The sequence below is a fragment of the Ranitomeya variabilis genome, chromosome 2 (genome assembly GCF_051348905.1).
Source record: "Ranitomeya variabilis isolate aRanVar5 chromosome 2, aRanVar5.hap1, whole genome shotgun sequence".
Classification (NCBI taxonomy): Eukaryota; Metazoa; Chordata; class Amphibia; order Anura; family Dendrobatidae; genus Ranitomeya; species Ranitomeya variabilis.
This window is the reverse complement of record NC_135233.1, coordinates 485,876,472-485,895,595: the sequence shown is the minus strand read 5'-3', so window position 1 is coordinate 485,895,595 and position 19,124 is coordinate 485,876,472. Positions and strand designations below refer to the sequence as shown.

General features: G+C 46.2%; 1 protein-coding gene across 2 annotated transcripts in view; it reads left to right on the top strand.

Annotated features, from left to right (window-relative positions):
* Window positions 1–18,669, top strand: part of SIGIRR (single Ig and TIR domain containing) — a 28,873-nt gene extending 10,204 nt beyond the window's left edge. For both annotated transcript variants that reach the window (XM_077287859.1, XM_077287860.1), the window contains exons 4-10: window positions 1,001–1,131; window positions 3,603–3,743; window positions 4,983–5,126; window positions 16,426–16,528; window positions 17,092–17,242; window positions 17,769–17,931; window positions 18,017–18,669. In XM_077287859.1, the coding sequence (XP_077143974.1) occupies window positions 1,001–1,131; window positions 3,603–3,743; window positions 4,983–5,126; window positions 16,426–16,528; window positions 17,092–17,242; window positions 17,769–17,931; window positions 18,017–18,177 (994 nt within the window). In that variant the 3' untranslated portion in view covers window positions 18,178–18,669. The remainder of the gene's footprint in view (window positions 1–1,000; window positions 1,132–3,602; window positions 3,744–4,982; window positions 5,127–16,425; window positions 16,529–17,091; window positions 17,243–17,768; window positions 17,932–18,016) is intronic.
* The last annotated feature ends 455 nt before the right edge of the window (window positions 18,670–19,124 follow it).

Genomic DNA, 19,124 nt, shown 5'->3' with positions numbered 1-19,124 from the left:
TATACTTGATAGGGCCACCATGCTATGACCAATTCCTACACCACGTCTGCTTTTATTGCCTATGGCTAACATAGCAGAGCCGTGTACCTAAATTAACCTAGTTATATGAACCAAGTAGAGCATTCACCTTTCTCCAAGAGTCATGTAGACAATAAATGGTGTGGTAGTGCTTATGCGAGGCCATCCCTTGTTTCAAATGGAGAATTCCAAAGTCCGTTCATGGTGGGAGTCCCGCTTGTCGGTCTCCCATTAATTAATCAGCAACTTCTCAAGTGATGAATTGTTATGGCAGACCAATCCCTTTAAGATAAGGGTTATTAACATGGATGGATAATTGGGTATAGGTACGTCCAGCAGTGATCAGTGTAATTTATGTTACTCACATGATTGCTTACTGCTTAAGATACAAAGAAAAAACACCTTTCTAATTCATCTTCGTTTCCAGTCAATCTGGGTCTTCCATGCCTATAGAAACATGTTTCTATGGTAACAGACTACAAACAAACCCTCTGTAGTCAGACCTGGCAGTCAAACTTTGTTCTATCTGTCCCCTACGTCTTATTAGCCAAACTAATGTATGTAAGCTGGAAGTACGGGTAAGGGCTTGTTTCCACTTGCGAGAAACACGTCCGTGTCTCGCATGTGGAAACCAAGCTCTGGCGCCAGCACTCCAGAGCGGAGCGTGCGGCCGCATAGGAACACATGGAGCTGCACGCTCCGCTCCAATGTGCCGGCGCCAGAGCTTGGTTTCCACATGCGAGACACGGACGTGTTTCTCGCAAGTGGAAACAAGCCCTATGGTAAATGATAGCATTTCACCAGGGCATTTTGTCAGTGCTATTTATAACTATAATTCATAAGATTTAAGGTGCGGTTTGATCTAAGTTACGCTTAATGTAAGGTTCAGTGTCTTACAAGAAGAGAGATGGGATTTGTCTATTATGGAAACATAATTATCATGTAATTTAGTTTTAATTATAATATTTTTTTTCTTGCATAGGAATGGTCTTAATAGTTCAGTAAAGTTCCTCTCCAGCATCTTAGATGTTAATCTTACCACTGAAGAAGATTATGGGAGGTTTACCTGTCAACTGCACAATGTCTCTGCCTCAATTACACTCCACAAGACAGGTACCGATTATAACTAGTAGACGAAATCAAAATCCTCAGAGCGGCCTCATGTAAATCCTCAGAACGGCCCCTTGTGAATCCTCAGTGCAGCCCCCTGTGAATCCTCATTGCGGCCCCCCTGTGAATCCTCATTGCGGCCCCCCTGTGAATCCTCAGAGCGGCCCCCTGTGAATCCTCAGTGCGGCCCCCTGTGAATCCTCAGAGCGGCCCCCCCTGTGAATCCTCAGAGCGGCCCCCCTGTGAATCCTCAGAGCGGCCCCCCTGTGAATCCTCAGAGCGGCCCCTTGTGAATCCTCAGTGCGGCCCCTTGTGAATCCTCAGTGCAGCCCCCTGTGATTCCTAGAGTGCTACATTGTGAATTCACAGTTTCTTACTATTACAATATGGTAAACTCCATTGTATGCTCAGATTAGCACTAATGATGACATAGATGAAGGGAACCTGGTTTCGGGGAAATACAGGGGCGGAGATACCATTGGCACATCCTGGGCAGATGCACGGTGCACCGAGAGGTAAAGGAGCAACTACCACCTCTATACTGTTCCTGCACGGAGCCCTCTTCTTTTTGTGTCCACTCCAGGGGCAGTATCATTATATACCCCTCTAAAAATGCTGCATAAGAAAAACCATAAGTGAAAACAGCATAAAATGTAATAAAGATCTATCACTGATATAATAACATATGTACAGGTCCTTCTCAAAAAATTAGCATATAGTGTTAAATTTCATTATTTACCATAATGTAATGATTACAATTAAACTTTCATATATTATAGATTCATTATCCACCAACTGAAATTTGTCAGGTCTTTTATTATTTTAATACTGATGATTTTGGCATACAACTCCTGACAACCCAAAAAACCTGTCTCAATAAATTAGCATATCAAGAAAAGGTTCTCTAAATGACCTATTACCCTAATCTTCTGAATCAACTAATTAACTCTAAACACATGCAAAAGATACCTGAGGCTTTTAAAAACTCCCTGCCTGGTTCATTACTCAAAACCCCCATCATGGGTAAGACTAGCGACCTGACAGATGTCAAGAAGGCCATCATTGACACCCTCAAGCAAGAGGGTAAGACCCAGAAAGAAATTTCTCAACAAATAGGCTGTTCCCAGAGTGCTGTATCAAGGCACCTCAATGGTAAGTCTGTTGGAAGGAAACAATGTGGCAGAAAACGCTGTACAACGAGAAGAGGTGACCGGACCCTGAGGAAGATTGTGGAGAAGGACTGATTCCAGACCTTGGGGAACCTGAGGAAGCAGTGGACTGAGTCTGGTGTGGAAACATCCAGAGCCACCGTGCACAGGCGTGTGCAGGAAATGGGCTACAGGTGCCGCATTCCCCAGGTAAAGCCACTTTTGAACCATAAACAGCGGCAGAAGCGCCTGACCTGGGCTACAGAGAAGCAGCACTGGACTGTTGCTAAGTGGTCCCAAGTACTTTTTTCTGATGAAAGCAAATTTTGCATGTCATTCGGAAATCAAGGTGCCAGAGTCTGGAGGAAGACTGGGGAGAAGGAAATGCCAAAATGCCTGAAGTCCAGTGTCAAGTACCCACAGTCAGTGATGGTGTGGGGTGCCATGTCAGCTGCTGGTGTTGGTCCACTGTGTTTCATCAAGGGCAGGGTCAATGCAGCTAGCTATCAGGAGATTTTGGAGCACTTCATGCTTCCTGGCACCTGCTCACAGTGCCAAAACCACTGGTAAATGGTTTACTGACCATGGTATTACTGTGCTCAATTGGCCTGCCAACTCTCCTGACCTGAACCCCATAGAGAATCTGTGGGATATTGTGAAGAGAAAGTTGAGAGACGCAAGACCCAACACTCTGGATGAGCTTAAGGCCGCTATTGAAGCATCCTGGGCCTCCATAACATCTCAGCAGTGTCACAGGCTGATTGCCTCCATGCCACGCCGCATTGAAGCAGTCATTTCTGCCAAAGGATTCCCGACCAAGTATTGAGTGCATAACTGAACATTATTATTTGATGGTTTTTTTGTTTGGTATTAAAAAACACTTTTATTTGATTGGTCGGGTGAAATATGCTAATTTATTGAGACAGGTTTTTTGGGTTATCAGGAGTTGTATGCCAAAATCATCAGTATTAAAACAATAAAAGACCTGACAAATTTCAGTTGGTGGATAATGAATCTATAATATATGAAAGTTTAATTGTAATCATTGCATTATGGTAAATAATGAAATTTAACACTATATGCAAATTTTTTGAGAAGGACCTGTATGTGCTGTCTGAATGGCAGATGGTTATCAAACGAAGTTTCCTTATAAAAGGATGACCGCTCTCCTCCTCACAGGCCCCAGGACCTCAGTAGGTGGAGGCTGGGACGTTCTTTGGCTGGGTTGTCTCTGCCTAATTGGGGTGGGGTCCATGTAGATGGGGGGCATCACGCGCTGCTGTAGGAATGGTGTTCACTTCATATGTTCTTCTCTTGTGCCTGCAGATAGGGCCGGACACATCGCCGCGGTGGCCTTCGCCCTGTGTGTGTTGGCAGTTTTGGTGATCGGTATCATTCTTTACATCAAGTGTCGTCTGAACGTTACTCTTTGGTACAGAGACAAATACGGAGACCCAGAAATAAACGGTACGAGTCAGAATAGTGATGGAAATGAGTTTCTGCCCTGGATGTAATATGGTCTGCTACATTGAAGGAACATTGGTGAAATTCCATAACATTTTCTTCTTTTTGGGATCTCTTCTGCAACATTGGTGTTACTGCCTAAAGTGGATAGACGGACATGTTCCCCAAAATTAAAAGACTCAGTTTTATTCTACAGAAGTAGTAAAGCTTACAAAACCAATAAAAAATTGGGGATCACTGTACATGCGCTGATCCGCAGAATAGTTATCATGTGAACTATGCCCTATGGTAAAAGCCTTAACTAAAAAATTACAACAATTCCAAATTTTTTATGCTGCCTCACAAAAAAAATTGAATAAAAAGTAGATATGTAGAACAAATGAAAGGAGTATTCCCATCTCCAAGATCCTATCCCAATATGTAGTAGGTGTACTAATAATAATATTAGCAAATACCTCCAATTAGAAATGTAGTGTAGTTCTGATTCGCCGCTAGGTCTCTTTCCTCATGTGAATGAAAACTTTGGTTAATAAAGGTTAAAGGGTTCAGCTGGAGTCACACTACCGTATAACACGGCTAGGTGCTATGCGATAAAACATCACAAAGCAGTCGGCCCAGTGTTATTTTATGGGGCAGATCACATCTGCAATTATTTTCTCATGCCCATTTGACTTGAGAGAACAACAGCAGCAGGCTGCGAATGGCAGCGAGTCTATGGGTGCAAGTGAAACATTGGACTGCGTTTGCTCATCACTAGAGCTAACATTATCCTTCAGCAATCCCAGACAGCCTCCGAGCAGTGCTTACAAGATCACTATAAACCAGCTTGTAAGCACTGCTCATGTTTATCCGCTGGTGCTAGGCCAACTATGAGCAGTGCTTACAAGCTTTTTCATAGTTCTTTTTCCAATGAGCAGTAAACAATAAAATAAAGTAATATTTGGGGAGAACGAGGCAAAATTTTATAAGCAATTCACAAATTTACCCATATTAGAATTGATTTGCTTTAATTAAAAAGTTCTATTGAAAAATACAACAGGTCAAACAGAACAAGCCCTGGTATGGCTACTTCGGAGGAAAATGAAAGGTTTATAGCTTTCAGAATGCAAAAAAAAAAAAATCGCATGAGGCCCAAAAATCTGCTCTGGTTACCTGCGAGCACAGAGATTGTAGAGTGACACACAGCAGCTCGGATTCCCAATAATGTGTATTCAGCATCTATAATTCCCAGTGTCTCCACAGATGGCCGCCTGTTTGATGCATACGTCTCTTTTTGTCCTTCAAACATCGACACAAAGTTCACGAATTTCATCCTGAAGCCACAGTTGGAGAACAGGTACGGCTACAAGCTGCACCTGGACGAGCAGAGTCTCCTGCCCAACACAGGTAATGGCATCACACAACAGGCTGCTATTGCGCATGCGCGGGCGGCGCCATCTTAGTGGAGGACATTTTATTTTTCTGGCGGGCACCGTTTTCAAAATGACTTTTTTTTTCCCTTGCTCAAATAAATCTGCAAAAGGCATAAAAGTGAACAGTAACCATGTAACTATGCTGCAGCGCAGGGGCCACGGCCGGCACCTGCCTGCAGAAGCTTTTTTTAATTCAGTATGTGTTCTATTCATTATGCAAACTAGGGGCGGGGCAGTGAGGGAGCAGTGACCTGTCAGCAGTCTGCATTACGAATATATAATCAGAGCACCACATACACCAACCCCGCCTTAGGGCACGAGCATATCATTAACTAAAAATAATGATTACACAATAACCACAAGAAGGATTTCATCACCAGGTATCATTGTAATCTGTATAACAGCGCCGACCTGACACTGTAGGTTACTGAGCACAATCCTGCTGACAGGTTCCCTTTAAATGCACTTTTCCTTTTTACTTATTTACTTACCACAGGGTTTATGTTGATTTTGTTTCTTTTAGGTTTTGTATCATCACATCTCTGCCCTAGGTCACCAGGGATGTATGGATCATCACATCTCTGCCCTAGGTCACCAGGGATATATGGATCATCACATCTCTGCCCTAGGTCACCATGGATGTAGGGATCATCACATCTTCCCTAGATCACCAGGGATGTAGGGATCATCACATCTCTGCCCTAGGTCACCAGGGATGTATGGATCATCAGATCTCTGCCCTAGGTCACCAGGGATGCAGGCATCATCACATCTCTGCCCTAGGTCACCAGGGATGTAGGGGTCATCACATCTCTGCCCTAGGTCACCAGGGATGTAGGGGTCATCACATCTCTGCCCTAGGTCACCAGGGATGTAGGGATCATCACACCTCTGCCCTAGGTCACCAGGGATGCAGGCATCATCACATCTCTGCCCTAGATCACCAGGGATGCAGGGATCATCACATCTCTGGCCTAGGTCACCAGGGATGTATGGATCATCACATCTCTGGCCTAGGTCACCAGGGATGTATGGATCATCAGATCTCTGCCCTAGGTCACCAGGGATGCAGGCATCATCACACCTCTGCCCTAGTCCACCAGGGATGTAGGGATCATCACACCTCTGCCCTAGGTCACCAGGGATGCAGGCATCATCACATCTCTGCCCTAGGTCACCAGGGCTGTAGGGGTCATCACATCTCTGCCCTAGGTCACCAGGGATGTAGGGGTCATCACATCTCTGCCCTAGGTCACCTGGGATGTAGGGGTCATCACATCTCTGCCCTAGGTCACCAGGGATGTAGGGATCATCACACCTCTGCCCTAGGTCACCAAGGATGCAGGCATCATCACACCTCTGCCCTAGGTCACCAAGGATGCAGGCATCATCACATCTCTGCCCTAGGTCACTAGGGATGCAGGGATCATCACATCTCTGCCCTAGGTCACTAGGGATGTATGGATCATCACATCTCTGCCCTAGGTCACTAGGGATGTATGGATCATCACATCTCTGCCCTAGGTCACTAGGGATGCAGGCATCATCACATCTCTGCCCTAGGTCACTAGGGATGCAGGGATCATCACATCTCTGCCCTAGGTCACTAGGGATGTATGGATCATCACATCTCTGCCCTAGGTCACTAGGGATGCAGGGATCATCACATCTCTGCCCTAGGTCACTAGGGATGTATGGATCATCACATCTCTGCCCTAGGTCACTAGGGATGTATGGATCATCACATCTCTGCCCTAGTTCACCAGGGATGTATGGATCATCACATCTCTGCCCTAGGTCACCAGGGATGCAGGCATCATCACACCTCTGTCCTAGGTCACCAGGGATGCAGGCATCATCACACCTCTGCCCTAGTCCACCAGGGATGCAGGCATCATCACACCTCTGCCCTAGGTCACCAGGGATGCAGGCATCATCACATCTCTGCCCTAGGTCACCAGGGATGCAGGGATCATCACATCTCTGCCCTAGATCACCAGGGATGCAGGGATCATCACATCTCTGCCCTAGGTCACCAGGGATGTAGGGGTCATCACATCTCTGCCCTAGGTCACCAGGGATGTAGAGGTCATCACATCTCTGCCCTAGGTCACCAGGGATGTAGGGATAATCACACCTCTGCCCTAGGTCACCAGGGATGCAGGCATCATCACATCTCTGCACTAGGCAACCAGGGATGCAGGCATCATCACATCTCTGCCCTAGGCAACCAGGGATGCAGACATCATCACATCTCTGCCCTAGGCCACCGGGGATGCAGACATCATCACATCTCTGCACTAGGCCACCAGGGATGCAGGCATCATCACATCTCTGCCCTAGGCAACCAGGGTGCAGGCATCATCACATCTCTGCCCTAGGCAACCAGGGATGCAGGCATCATCACTTCTCTGCCCTAGGCCACCAGAGATGCAGACATCACGTCTCTGCCCTAGGTCACCAGGGATGTAGACATCATCACATCTCTGCCCTAGGTCACCAGGGATGCAGACATCATCACATCTCTGCCCTAGGTCACCAGGGATGCAGACATCATCACATCTCTGCCCTAGGCAACCAGGGTTGCAGACATCATCACATCTCTGCCCTAGGCCACCAGGGATGCAGACATCATCACATCTCTGCACTAGGCAACCAGGGATGCAGGCATCATCACATCTCTGCCCTAGGCAACCAGGGATGCAGGCATCATCACTTCTCTGCCCTAGGCCACCAGAGATGCAGACATCACGTCTCTGCCCTAGGTCACCAGGGATGTAGACATCATCACATCTCTGCCCTAGGTCACCAGGGATGCAGACATCATCACATCTCTGCCCTAGGTCACCAGGGATGCAGACATCATCACATCTCTGCCCTAGGCAACCAGGGTTGCAGACATCATCACATCTCTGCCCTAGGCCACCAGGGATGCAGACATCATCACATCTCTGCACTAGGCAACCAGGGATGCAGGCATCATCACATCTCTGCCCTAGGCAACCAGGGTGCAGGCATCATCACATCTCTGCCCTAGGCAACCAGGGATGCAGGCATCATCACTTCTCTGCCCTAGGCAACCAGGGATGCAGGCATCATCACTTCTCTGCCCTAGGCCACCAGAGATGCAGACATCACGTCTCTGCCCTAGGTCACCAGGGATGTAGACATCATCACATCTCTGCCCTAGGTCACCAGGGATGCAGACATCATCACATCTCTGCCCTAGGCAACCAGGGTTGCAGACATCATCACATCTCTGCCCTAGGCAACCAGTGATGCAGGCATCATCACATCTCTGCCCTAGTCCAGCAGGGATGCCGACATCATCACATCTCTGCCCTAGGCCACCAGTGATGCAGGCATCATCACATCTCTGCCCTAGGCAACCAGTGATACAGGCATCATCACATCTCTGCCCTAGTCCAGCAGGGATGCCGACATCATCACATCTCTGCCCTAGGCAACCAGGGATGCAGGCATCATCACATCTCTGCCCTAGGCCACCAGGGATGCAGGCATCATCACAACTCTGCCCTAGGCCACCAGGGATGCAGGCATCATCACATCTCTGCCCTTGGTCACCAGGGATGCAGACATCATCACATCTCTGCCATAGGCCACCAGAGATGCAGGCATCATCACATCTCTGCCCTAGGCCACCAGGGATGCAGGCATCATCACATCTCTGCCCTAGGCCACCATGGATGCAGGCATCATCACATCTCTGCCCTAGGTCACCAGGGATGCAGACATAATCACATCTCTGCCCTAGGCCACCAGGGATGCAGGCATCATCACATCTCTGCCTTAGGCAACCAGGGATGCAGGCATCATCACCTCTTTGCCCTAGGCCACCAGGGATGCAAGCATCATCACATCTCTGCCCTACGTCACCAGGGAAGCAAGCATCATCACATCTCTGCCCTACGTCACCAGGGATGCAGACATCATCACGTCTCTGCCCTAGGCCACCAGGGATGCAGGCATCATCATAACTCTGCCCTAGGCCACCAGGGATGCAGGCATCATCACATCTCTGCCTTAGGCAACCAGGGATGCAGGCATCATCACATCTCTGCCCTAGGCCACCAGGGATGCAAGCATCATCACATCTCTGCCCTACATCACCAGGGATGCAGACATCATCACATCTCTGCCCTAGGCCACCAGGGATGCAAGCATCATCACATCTCTGCCCTAGGCCACCAGTGATGCAGACATCCTCACATCTCTGCCCTAGGCCACCAGGGATGCAGACATCATCACATCTCTGCCCTAGGCCACCAGGGATGCAGACATCATCACATCTCTGCCCTAGGCAACCAGGGATGCAGGCATCATCACATCTCTGCCCTAGGCCACCAGTGATGCAGACATCCTCACATCTCTGCCCTAGGCCACCAGGGATGCAGACATCATCACATCTCTGCCCTAGGCCACCAGGGATGCAGACATCATCACATCTCTGCCCTAGGCAACCAGGGATGCAGGCATCATCACATCTCTGCCCTAGGCCACCAGTGATGCAGGCATCATCACATCTCTGCCCTAGGCCACCAGGGATGCAGGCATCATCACATCTCTGCCCTTGGTCACCAGGGATGTATGGATCATCAGATCTCTGCCCTAGGCCACCCTAGCTAAAACACAGAGGAGCCCGAGTGCTGCTTCTCAGTTGCTCAACAGATGGGATTAAATACACCTTTGCAGTTATAAATGTTGAAAAAAAAACCTTCACAATGGAATTTTTGCCAAATGACAGTGTCTGTTTCTAATGTATGTAAAGCTGTAGGATCAGACGCAAGTGCAATAAGTCAGAGAACTGTTGTCCCTTCCATCTCCGATGGATTAATAATGAAGCGCCCATGTACACGAACTCTAGCGTCCCATCAATGTTTTTATCCTCTTAATGTGTTGCAGTCATCATTTAACATAGCACTGTGTACCTACAATTCCTCATTTTGCCTTTGTACCCAGATAATTCTCCTCTTTTCCATGTACTCTGTTACATAACGTGATTAAAAGCAGACTAGTTGGATCATTTTCTATGTTGTATGTTATGACCCCAATGGCAAGGGTCTCAGAGGAACGTGGAAGTCTGCAGAATACAAAAATCCAGCTCATAGGGCAGTGGTAACTGGGTTGACCATATATCTACTCCTAACGCCAACACTAGAAGTAGCCGGGGATCATTCCTACGTTGATTCTAGATGACACGCGCCAGCCGGAGAATCTGGCTACCCCTAGTAGAGGAAAACAAAGACCTTTCTTGCCTCCAGAGAAGGGGACCCCAAAGCTGGATAGAAGCCCCCCACAAATAATGACGGTGAGGTAAGAGGAAATGACAAACACAGAAATGAACTAGGTTTAGCACAGAGAGGCCCGCTTACTGATAGCAGAATAAAGAAAGGTAACTTATATGGTCAACAAAAACCCTATCAAAATCCACACTGGAAATTCAAGAACCCCCGAACCGTCTAACGGTCCGGGGGGAGAACACCAGCCCCCTAGAGCTTCCAGCAAAGGTCAGGATATAGATTTGGAACAAGCTGGACAAAAATACAAAACCAAAACAAATAGCAAAAAGCAAAAGGCAGACTTAGCTGATATAACTGGAACCAGGATCAGTAGACAAGAGCACAGCAGACTAGCTCTGATAACTACGTTGCCAGGCATTGAACTGAAGGTCTAGGGAGCTTATATAGCAACACCCCTAACTAACGACCCAGGTGCGGATAAAAGGAATGACAGAAAAACCAGAGTCAAAAAACTAGTAACCACTAGAGGGAGCAAAAAGCAAATTCACAACAGTACCCCCCCCTTAGTGAGGGGTCACCGAACCCTCACCACGACCACCAGGGCGATCAGGATGAGCGGCATGAAAGGCACGAACTAAATCGGCCGCATGAACATCAGAGGCGACCACCCAGGAATTATCCTCCTGACCATAGCCCTTCCACTTGACCAGGTACTGAAGCCTCCGCCTGGAGAGGCGAGAATCCAAGATCTTCTCCACCACGTACTCCAACTCGCCTTCAACCAACACCGGAGCAGGAGGCTCAGCAGAAGGAACTACAGGCACAATGTACCGCCGCAACAAGGACCTATGAAATACATTGTGAATAGCAAACGACACAGGAAGATCCAGACGAAAAGATACAGGATTAAGGATTTCCAATATCTTGTAAGGCCCAATAAAACGAGGTTTAAATTTGGGAGAGGAGACCTTCATAGGAACAAAGCGGGAAGAAAGCCATACCAAATCCCCAACGCGTAGTCGGGGACCCACACCGCGACGGCGGTTGGCAAAGCGCTGAGCCTTCTCCTGTGACAACTTCAAGTTGTCCACCACATGATTCCAGATCTGCTGCAACCTATCCACCACAGAATCCACCCCAGGACAGTCAGAAGGCTCCACATGACCCGAAGAAAAGCGAGGATGGAAACCAGAGTTGCAGAAAAAAGGCGAAACCAAGGTGGCGGAACTAGCCCGATTATTAAGGGCAAACTCAGCCAACGGCAAGAATGTCACCCAATCGTCCTGATCAGCAGAGACAAAACACCTCAAATAAGCCTCCAAAGTCTGATTGGTTCGCTCCGTCTGTCCATTAGTCTGAGGATGGAAAGCAGACGAAAACGACAAATCAATGCCCATCCTACTACAAAAGGATCGCCAGAACCTGGAAACGAACTGGGATCCTCTGTCTGACACAATATTCTCAGGGATGCCGTGCAAACGAACCACGTTCTGGAAAAACACAGGAACCAGATCGGAAGAGGAAGGCAGCTTAGGCAAAGGAACCAAATGGACCATCTTGGAGAAGCGATCACATATCACCCAGATAACGGACATGCCCTGAGATAGCGGAAGATCAGAAATGAAATCCATGGAGATATGTGTCCAAGGTCTCTTCGGGACAGGCAAGGGCAAGAGCAAACCGCTGGCACGAGAACAGCAAGGCTTAGCTCGAGCACAAGTCCCACAGGACTGCACAAATGACCGCACATCCCTTGACAAGGAAGGCCACCAAAAGGACCTGGCCACCAGATCTCTGGTGCCAAAAATTCCCGGGTGACCTGCCAACACCGAGGAATGAACCTCGGAAATGACTCTGCTGGTCCACTTATCCGGGACAAACAGTCTGTCAGGTGGACAAGACTCAGGCCTATCAGCCTGAAATCTCTGCAACACACGTCGCAGATCCGGAGAAATAGCTGACAAGATAACTCCATCTTTAAGAATACCAACAGGATCAGTGACTCCAGGAGCATCAGGCACAAAGCTCCTAGAAAGAGCATCGGCCTTCACATTCTTTGAACCTGGTAAATACGAGACAACAAAATCAAAGCGGGAGAAAAACAATGACCAGCGGGCCTGTCTCGGATTAAGGCGTTTAGCAGACTCGAGATACATCAGATTTTTGTGATCAGTCAAGACCACCACACGATGCTTAGCACCCTCGAGCCAATGACGCCACTCCTCAAATGCCCATTTCATGGCCAACAACTCCCGATTGCCCACATCATAATTTCGCTCGGCAGGCGAAAACTTCCTAGAGAAAAAGGCACAAGGTTTCATAACAGAGCAACCAGGGCCTCTCTGCGACAAAACGGCCCCTGCCCCAATCTCCGAAGCATCCACCTCAACCTGAAAGGGAAGTGAGACGTCAGGCTGGCACAAAACAGGCGCCGAAGTAAACCGGCGTTTCAACTCCTGGAAAGCCTCCACGGCAGCAGGAGCCCAGTTAGCTACATCGGAGCCCTTCTTGGTCATATCCGTCAAAGGTTTCACAATGCTAGAAAAATTAGCGATAAAACGACGGTAGAAGTTAGCGAAGCCCAAGAACTTCTGAAGACTCTTAACTGACGAGGGCTGAGTCCAATCAAGAATAGCTCGGACCTTGACTGGGTCCATCTCCACAGCAGAAGGGGAAAAAATGAACCCCAAAAAGGGAACCTTCTGTACACCAAAGAGACACTTTGAGCCCTTGACAAACAAAGAATTTTCACGCAAAATTTTAAAGACCAACCTGACCTGCTCCACATGCGAATCCCAATTATCAGAAAAAACCAAAATATCATCCAGATAAACAATCAAAAATTTATCCAGATACTTCCGGAAAATGTCATGCATAAAGGACTGAAAAACTGAAGGCGCATTGGAGAGCCCAAAAGGCATCACTAAGTACTCAAAATGACCTTCGGGCGTATTGAATGCGGTTTTCCATTCATCACCTTGCTTAATGCGCACAAGGTTGTACGCACCACGAAGGTCTATCTTGGTGAACCACTTGGCACCCTTAATCCGGGCAAACAAGTCAGACAACAGCGGTAAAGGATACTGAAATTTGACAGTGATCTTATTCAAAAGCCGATAATCAATACAAGGTCTCAAAGATCCGTCCTTTTTTGCCACAAAAAAGAATCCCGCACCAAGAGGGGAAGAAGACGGACGAATATGTCCTTTCTCCAGAGACTCCTTGATATATGAACGCATAGCGGTATGTTCAGGTACCGACAGATTAAACAGTCTTCCCTTAGGAAATTTACTGCCCGGGATCAAATCTATAGCACAGTCACAGTCCCTATGAGGAGGCAGTGCACTGGACTCAGACTCACTGAAGACATCCTGATAATCAGACAAATACTCCGGAACTTCCGAAGGCGTAGAAGAAGCAATAGACACAGGCAGGGAATCCCCATGAATACCACGACAGCCCCAACTTGAGACTGACATAGCCTTCCAGTCCAGGACTGGATTATGGGTCTGTAACCATGGCAGCCCTAAAACAACCAAATCATGCATTTTATGTAAAACCAGGAAACGTATCACCTCGCGGTGTTCAGGAGTCATGCACATGGTAACCTGTGTCCAATACTGCGGTTTATTTGCTGCCAATGGTGTAGCATCAATACCCCTAAGAGGAATAGGATTTTCTAATGGTTCAAGAGTAAAACCACAGCGCTTAGCAAATGAGAGATCCATGAGACTCAGGGCAGCACCTGAATCTACAAACGCCATGACAGGATAAGATGACAGTGAGCAAATCAAAGTTACAGACAGAATAAATTTAGGTTGCAAATTACCAACGGTGACAGGACTAACAACCTTAGCTATACGTTTAGAGCATGCTGAGATAACATGTGTAGAATCACCAAAGTAATAGCACAAGCCATTCCGGCGTCTATGAATTTTCCGCTCATTTCTAGTCAGGATTCTATCACATTGCATTAAATCAGGTGTCTGTTCAGACAACACCATGAGGGAATTTGCGGTTTTTCTATCACATTGCACCGAATTAGGTGTCTGTTCAGACAACACCATGAGGGAATTTGCGGTTTTGCGCTCCCGCAACCGCCGGTCAATTTGAATAGCCAGTGCCATAGTATCATTCAGACCTGTGGGAATGGGAAAACCCACCATAACATTCTTAATGGCTTCAGAAAGGCCATTTCTAAAATTAGCGGCCAGTGCACACTCGTTCCAATGTGTCAGCACGGACCATTTCCGAAATTTTTGGCAATACACTTCAGCCTCGTCCTGCCCCTGAGACATAGCCAGCAAGGCCTTTTCTGCCTGAATCTCAAGATTGGGTTCCTCATAAAGTAAACCGAGCGCCAGAAAAAAACGCATCAAGATCAGCCAATGCCGGATCTCCTGGCGCCAGCGAAAAAGCCCAATCCTGAGGGTCGCCCCGTAAGAACGAAATAACAATTTTTACTTGCTGAGCAGAATCTCCAGATGAACAGGGTCTCAGGGACAAAAACAATTTACAATTATTCACGAAATTCCTAAACTTAAACCTGTCTCCGGAAAACAGTTCAGGAATCGGTATTTTAGGTTCTGACCTAGGATTTCTGATAACATAGTCTTGTATGCCCTGCACACGAGTAGCCAGCTGGTCCACACTTGTAATCAAGGTCTGGACATTCATGTCTGCAGCAAGCATAGCCACTCTGAGGTAAAGGGGAAGAAGAAAAAAAAAAAAAAAAAACTCAGAATCTTCTTTCTTATAATCCCTCTTCTGCAATGCATTAAACATTTAATACTGGCCTGGCAAACTGTTATGACCCCAATGGCAAGGGTCTCAGAGGAACGTGGAAGTCTGCAGAATACAAAAATCCAGCTCATAGGGCAGTGGTAACTGGGTTGACCATATATCTACTCCTAACGCCAACACTAGAAGTAGCCGGGGATCATTCCTACGTTGATTCTAGATGACACGCGCCAGCCGGAGAATCTAGCTACCCCTAGTAGAGGAAAACAAAGACCTTTCTTGCCTCCAGAGAAGGGGACCCCAAAGCTGGATAGAAGCCCCCCACAAATAATGACGGTGAGGTAAGAGGAAATGACAAACACAGAAATGAACCAGGTTTAGCACAGAGAGGCCCGCTTACTGATAGCAGAATAAAGAAAGGTAACTTATATGGTCAACAAAAACCCTATCAAAATCCACACTGGAAATTCAAGAACCCCCGAACCGTCTAACGGTCCGGGGGGAGAACACCAGCCCCCTAGAGCTTCCAGCAAAGGTCAGGATATAGATTTGGAACAAGCTGGACAAAAATACAAAACCAAAACAAATAGCAAAAAGCAAAAGGCAGACTTAGCTGATATAACTGGAACCAGGATCAGTAGACAAGAGCACAGCAGACTAGCTCTGATAACTACGTTGCCAGGCATTGAACTGAAGGTCTAGGGAGCTTATATAGCAACACCCCTAACTAATGACCCAGGTGCGGATAAAAGGAATGACAGAAAAACCAGAGTCAAAAAACTAGTAACCACTAGAGGGAGCAAAAAGCAAATTCACAACAGTTGTAGCAGTAAGTCTATTTTACCGGCATGAGTCATCATTAGAGCTACTATTCTACATCACTGCAAAGTCCTTGGCAGAACACCTCCTTTTCAACTCCTGACCCAGCTGCTCTGTTCCTTCCCTCTACCAGGGAGTTTGCAGTGATGTAGAATTGCAGTTCCAATGATGACTCATACAGGGAGAAGAGACTTCCTGTTTCTTCATAGAGCTTAGGAGGATTCAGCCAGTCAGTTTTTAATCATGCGATGTCATAGACCTAATGGAAAAGAGAAGAATTAATAGGTAGAAAGGCAAAATGAGCAATTGTAAGTTCACAGTGCTGTATAATATGATGACTGCAATATATTAAGAAGATGAAAACATTGATGGAGGAGGAGGAGGGCTTCTTTAATTAATCTGTAGATACTAAGTACTGAATACCAAACACAAAGTCATTCTCTTTATACACAGAACCTTCTGCTGAACTGCTGATGAATGTCAGCCGCAGCCGACGTCTGATTGTGGTTCTCTCGATGGCGTATCTAGAGCAAGAATGGTGCCAAAGTAACTTCAGGTGAGGTTATCTACTGAATTAAGTTAGAAGAGAAAAAGCTCACTACTATTTTCTGTCTATCGTGAAAGAATTAAAGGGGATGTTCACTATTAAGGAGCATTTACACTGCAAGAAAATCGTGAACAAGCATTGTTAAAAATGCTGTAAACAGGCTGCCGACCACCCGAACAACGAACAAATGATTTTCATGGACCCATTGTCTGTGTGTTTTTTATCCATGTCTCAGATCAAAAGCAAATACAGTTGGCAAAATAGCGCCTCATGGACTATTATGGGTGCCTGTTCTATTTTTAAAAACTCAGATAAAAATGGAAGTCTGAATGAGCCCCTACGTTGTAACTTGGAATTTTTTGATTCGAGATGGAAAGTGCTTACATGTCCCAAAGGTCCCATGACGATATTATAAGGCATGTCCATTCATTTCACCACACCTCTGAGTGTTTCTCCATCCTGGGTCACAGAAGGGTGGTCCTAAAGCAGGGCCTTCCCTGTATGATGGCCATATGGTCTAATAGGGAATTCCGTGAGACACCCCGTTAATGGATTATATTTTTTGTGCGTAGGGATGGCTTCTTCCGCCTCCTGGAGCTCTCGCAGACGCCTATCTTCATTGTGTTTGAGAATCAGTACAAGGAGATGCCTGCAGAAGTCATCCATCTTCTCAACAGTCAGAAGGGGACATTGAAAATGCTGATGTGGAAGACCAATTCTGTGGTATGACTGTCTGTGGTAAAAGTGGAGGAGAGGGAGTATAAGTTGTTTGAGCAAAATGTACAGTAATATACAGTAATATACCGTAGTTCATTACTTTAATTTGTAGCCTTCTCTCCCCAATACTTTGCTGCAGTGGCTGGCTTTAGGCTCTTTTAGAAGCTACTTTCATCTGCTGCTCAGCAAGATCTGTACTCTATTTACAAACAATCATAATACATTAAGTCCCCTGACTGAGTACGTGAGTGGAGAGCAGAGATGTTCAGTGAGGGGAGTACCCCTACTTTGATTGATTGTAAATACAGCAGGCATTTTGGCTGAGCAGCGGTTGAAAGCAGCTTGTAAAGGATCATAAACTTGGCAGCTGTTGATTTGAATGGGCATGGTCTAATGATTAATTTTCCCTGCAGTAGTGCTGAAGGTTGAAGTTACCAAAAGACTCTTCTATCATGTAGAAATAATGTAAAACAGAATTCTGTAAATGTAACTGCTATGACAATAAATAATTGTATTGCATATCTCAATATAGTCTCCAGCCTCTGAGTTCTGGAAGGAGCTTCGGCTGGCCCTACCTCGGAAGATTTCACTCTCTGAAGGCAAAGGTGATCCTCAAATTCAGTCTCAGGAGGATAAGGATCCAATGCTGACTGTAAATAACGAAGCAGCCGATCTTGACCCCGAGGGAGACCTAGGTACCAGCATTTCCTTGTACCTCAAGTGACATTGCTTTCTTTGCCTATTTTTACCCATCTCTTCACCACTGTCCATTATTTTCAGGAGTCAGAAGAAGTTTCTATAAAGCTCCACCACCTCGGATAGCCCCAGTGACACGTGTCCCAGACAGAGAACCAGTAGATGTGGACATCTCAGATTTAGGCTCGCGGAACTACTCGGCCAGAACAGATTATTATTGTCTGGTCACTGAGCCTGATCTATAGGAAGACTGAGAAAGTTAAGGACAATGGAGGTGATCAGTGAAAAGTCACATCATGGTGAAGAAGGAACCCAACTGGAGCACAGACTGGATCATTCTTATTCTTAAAGCTGTGACAATGGATTAATCAAGAGACAAACGTGAAGCGAAATAATCCCTTTCTATCATCTTATTCCGCTACCTTCCTCATGATGTTCATGTTAGGTCTAATTATTACGGTAGAGGTGGAAGAATATAATTACCAAAAGCAGCTTATGTCAGTGGCAAAGCTAAAAATATCTGAGAGGGGACAAATAAAGCTGAGGAAAGCAGAAGAAACAGTTAAGACTGAAGAATTTCGCTGACCATGAGAAGTTCTGCTCATTATGAAATACTGTATTTTGATACTGTTATATAATTCATGAGAAAATTGGAGAAGAAACATATTGTATACACTGTATATCATTTTATGTTATGTTTTAAACTTTGAGTCAATAATCAGGAAAACGCTGCAAAATCAGGAGTTCTTATATCCAACATAACTTCCATGTTCTTCCAACATACCTGTAGTGTCAGAATAAGTTTTAGTTTGCAAGGTTGAAGGTAGACATAAAGCCATCAAGTTCATCTCATGTTCTAAGTTGATCCAGTGGAGGGGCAAAAAAACCCATAAGGTGGATTTAATTGCCCCATATTAGGGGAAAATTCATTCTTTACTCCACATAGGGCAATCAGACTAGTTCTCTGGATCAACGTCCCATCACAGGATCTAGTACCTATAACCTATTATATTTTACAAGAAAGACACCCAGGCCATCCTCGTACTTTTTAAACACCAAAAGGCCGGATCAGTAAAAATAGCTGACCCGGAAGAAGAGACCCATGAATAGAAATAAAATGATGAAAATTTTATTGCTAATCCATAAAACAAAACAAAAAAATAGAAAATTGTAAAAAATAGCACAAAACAAT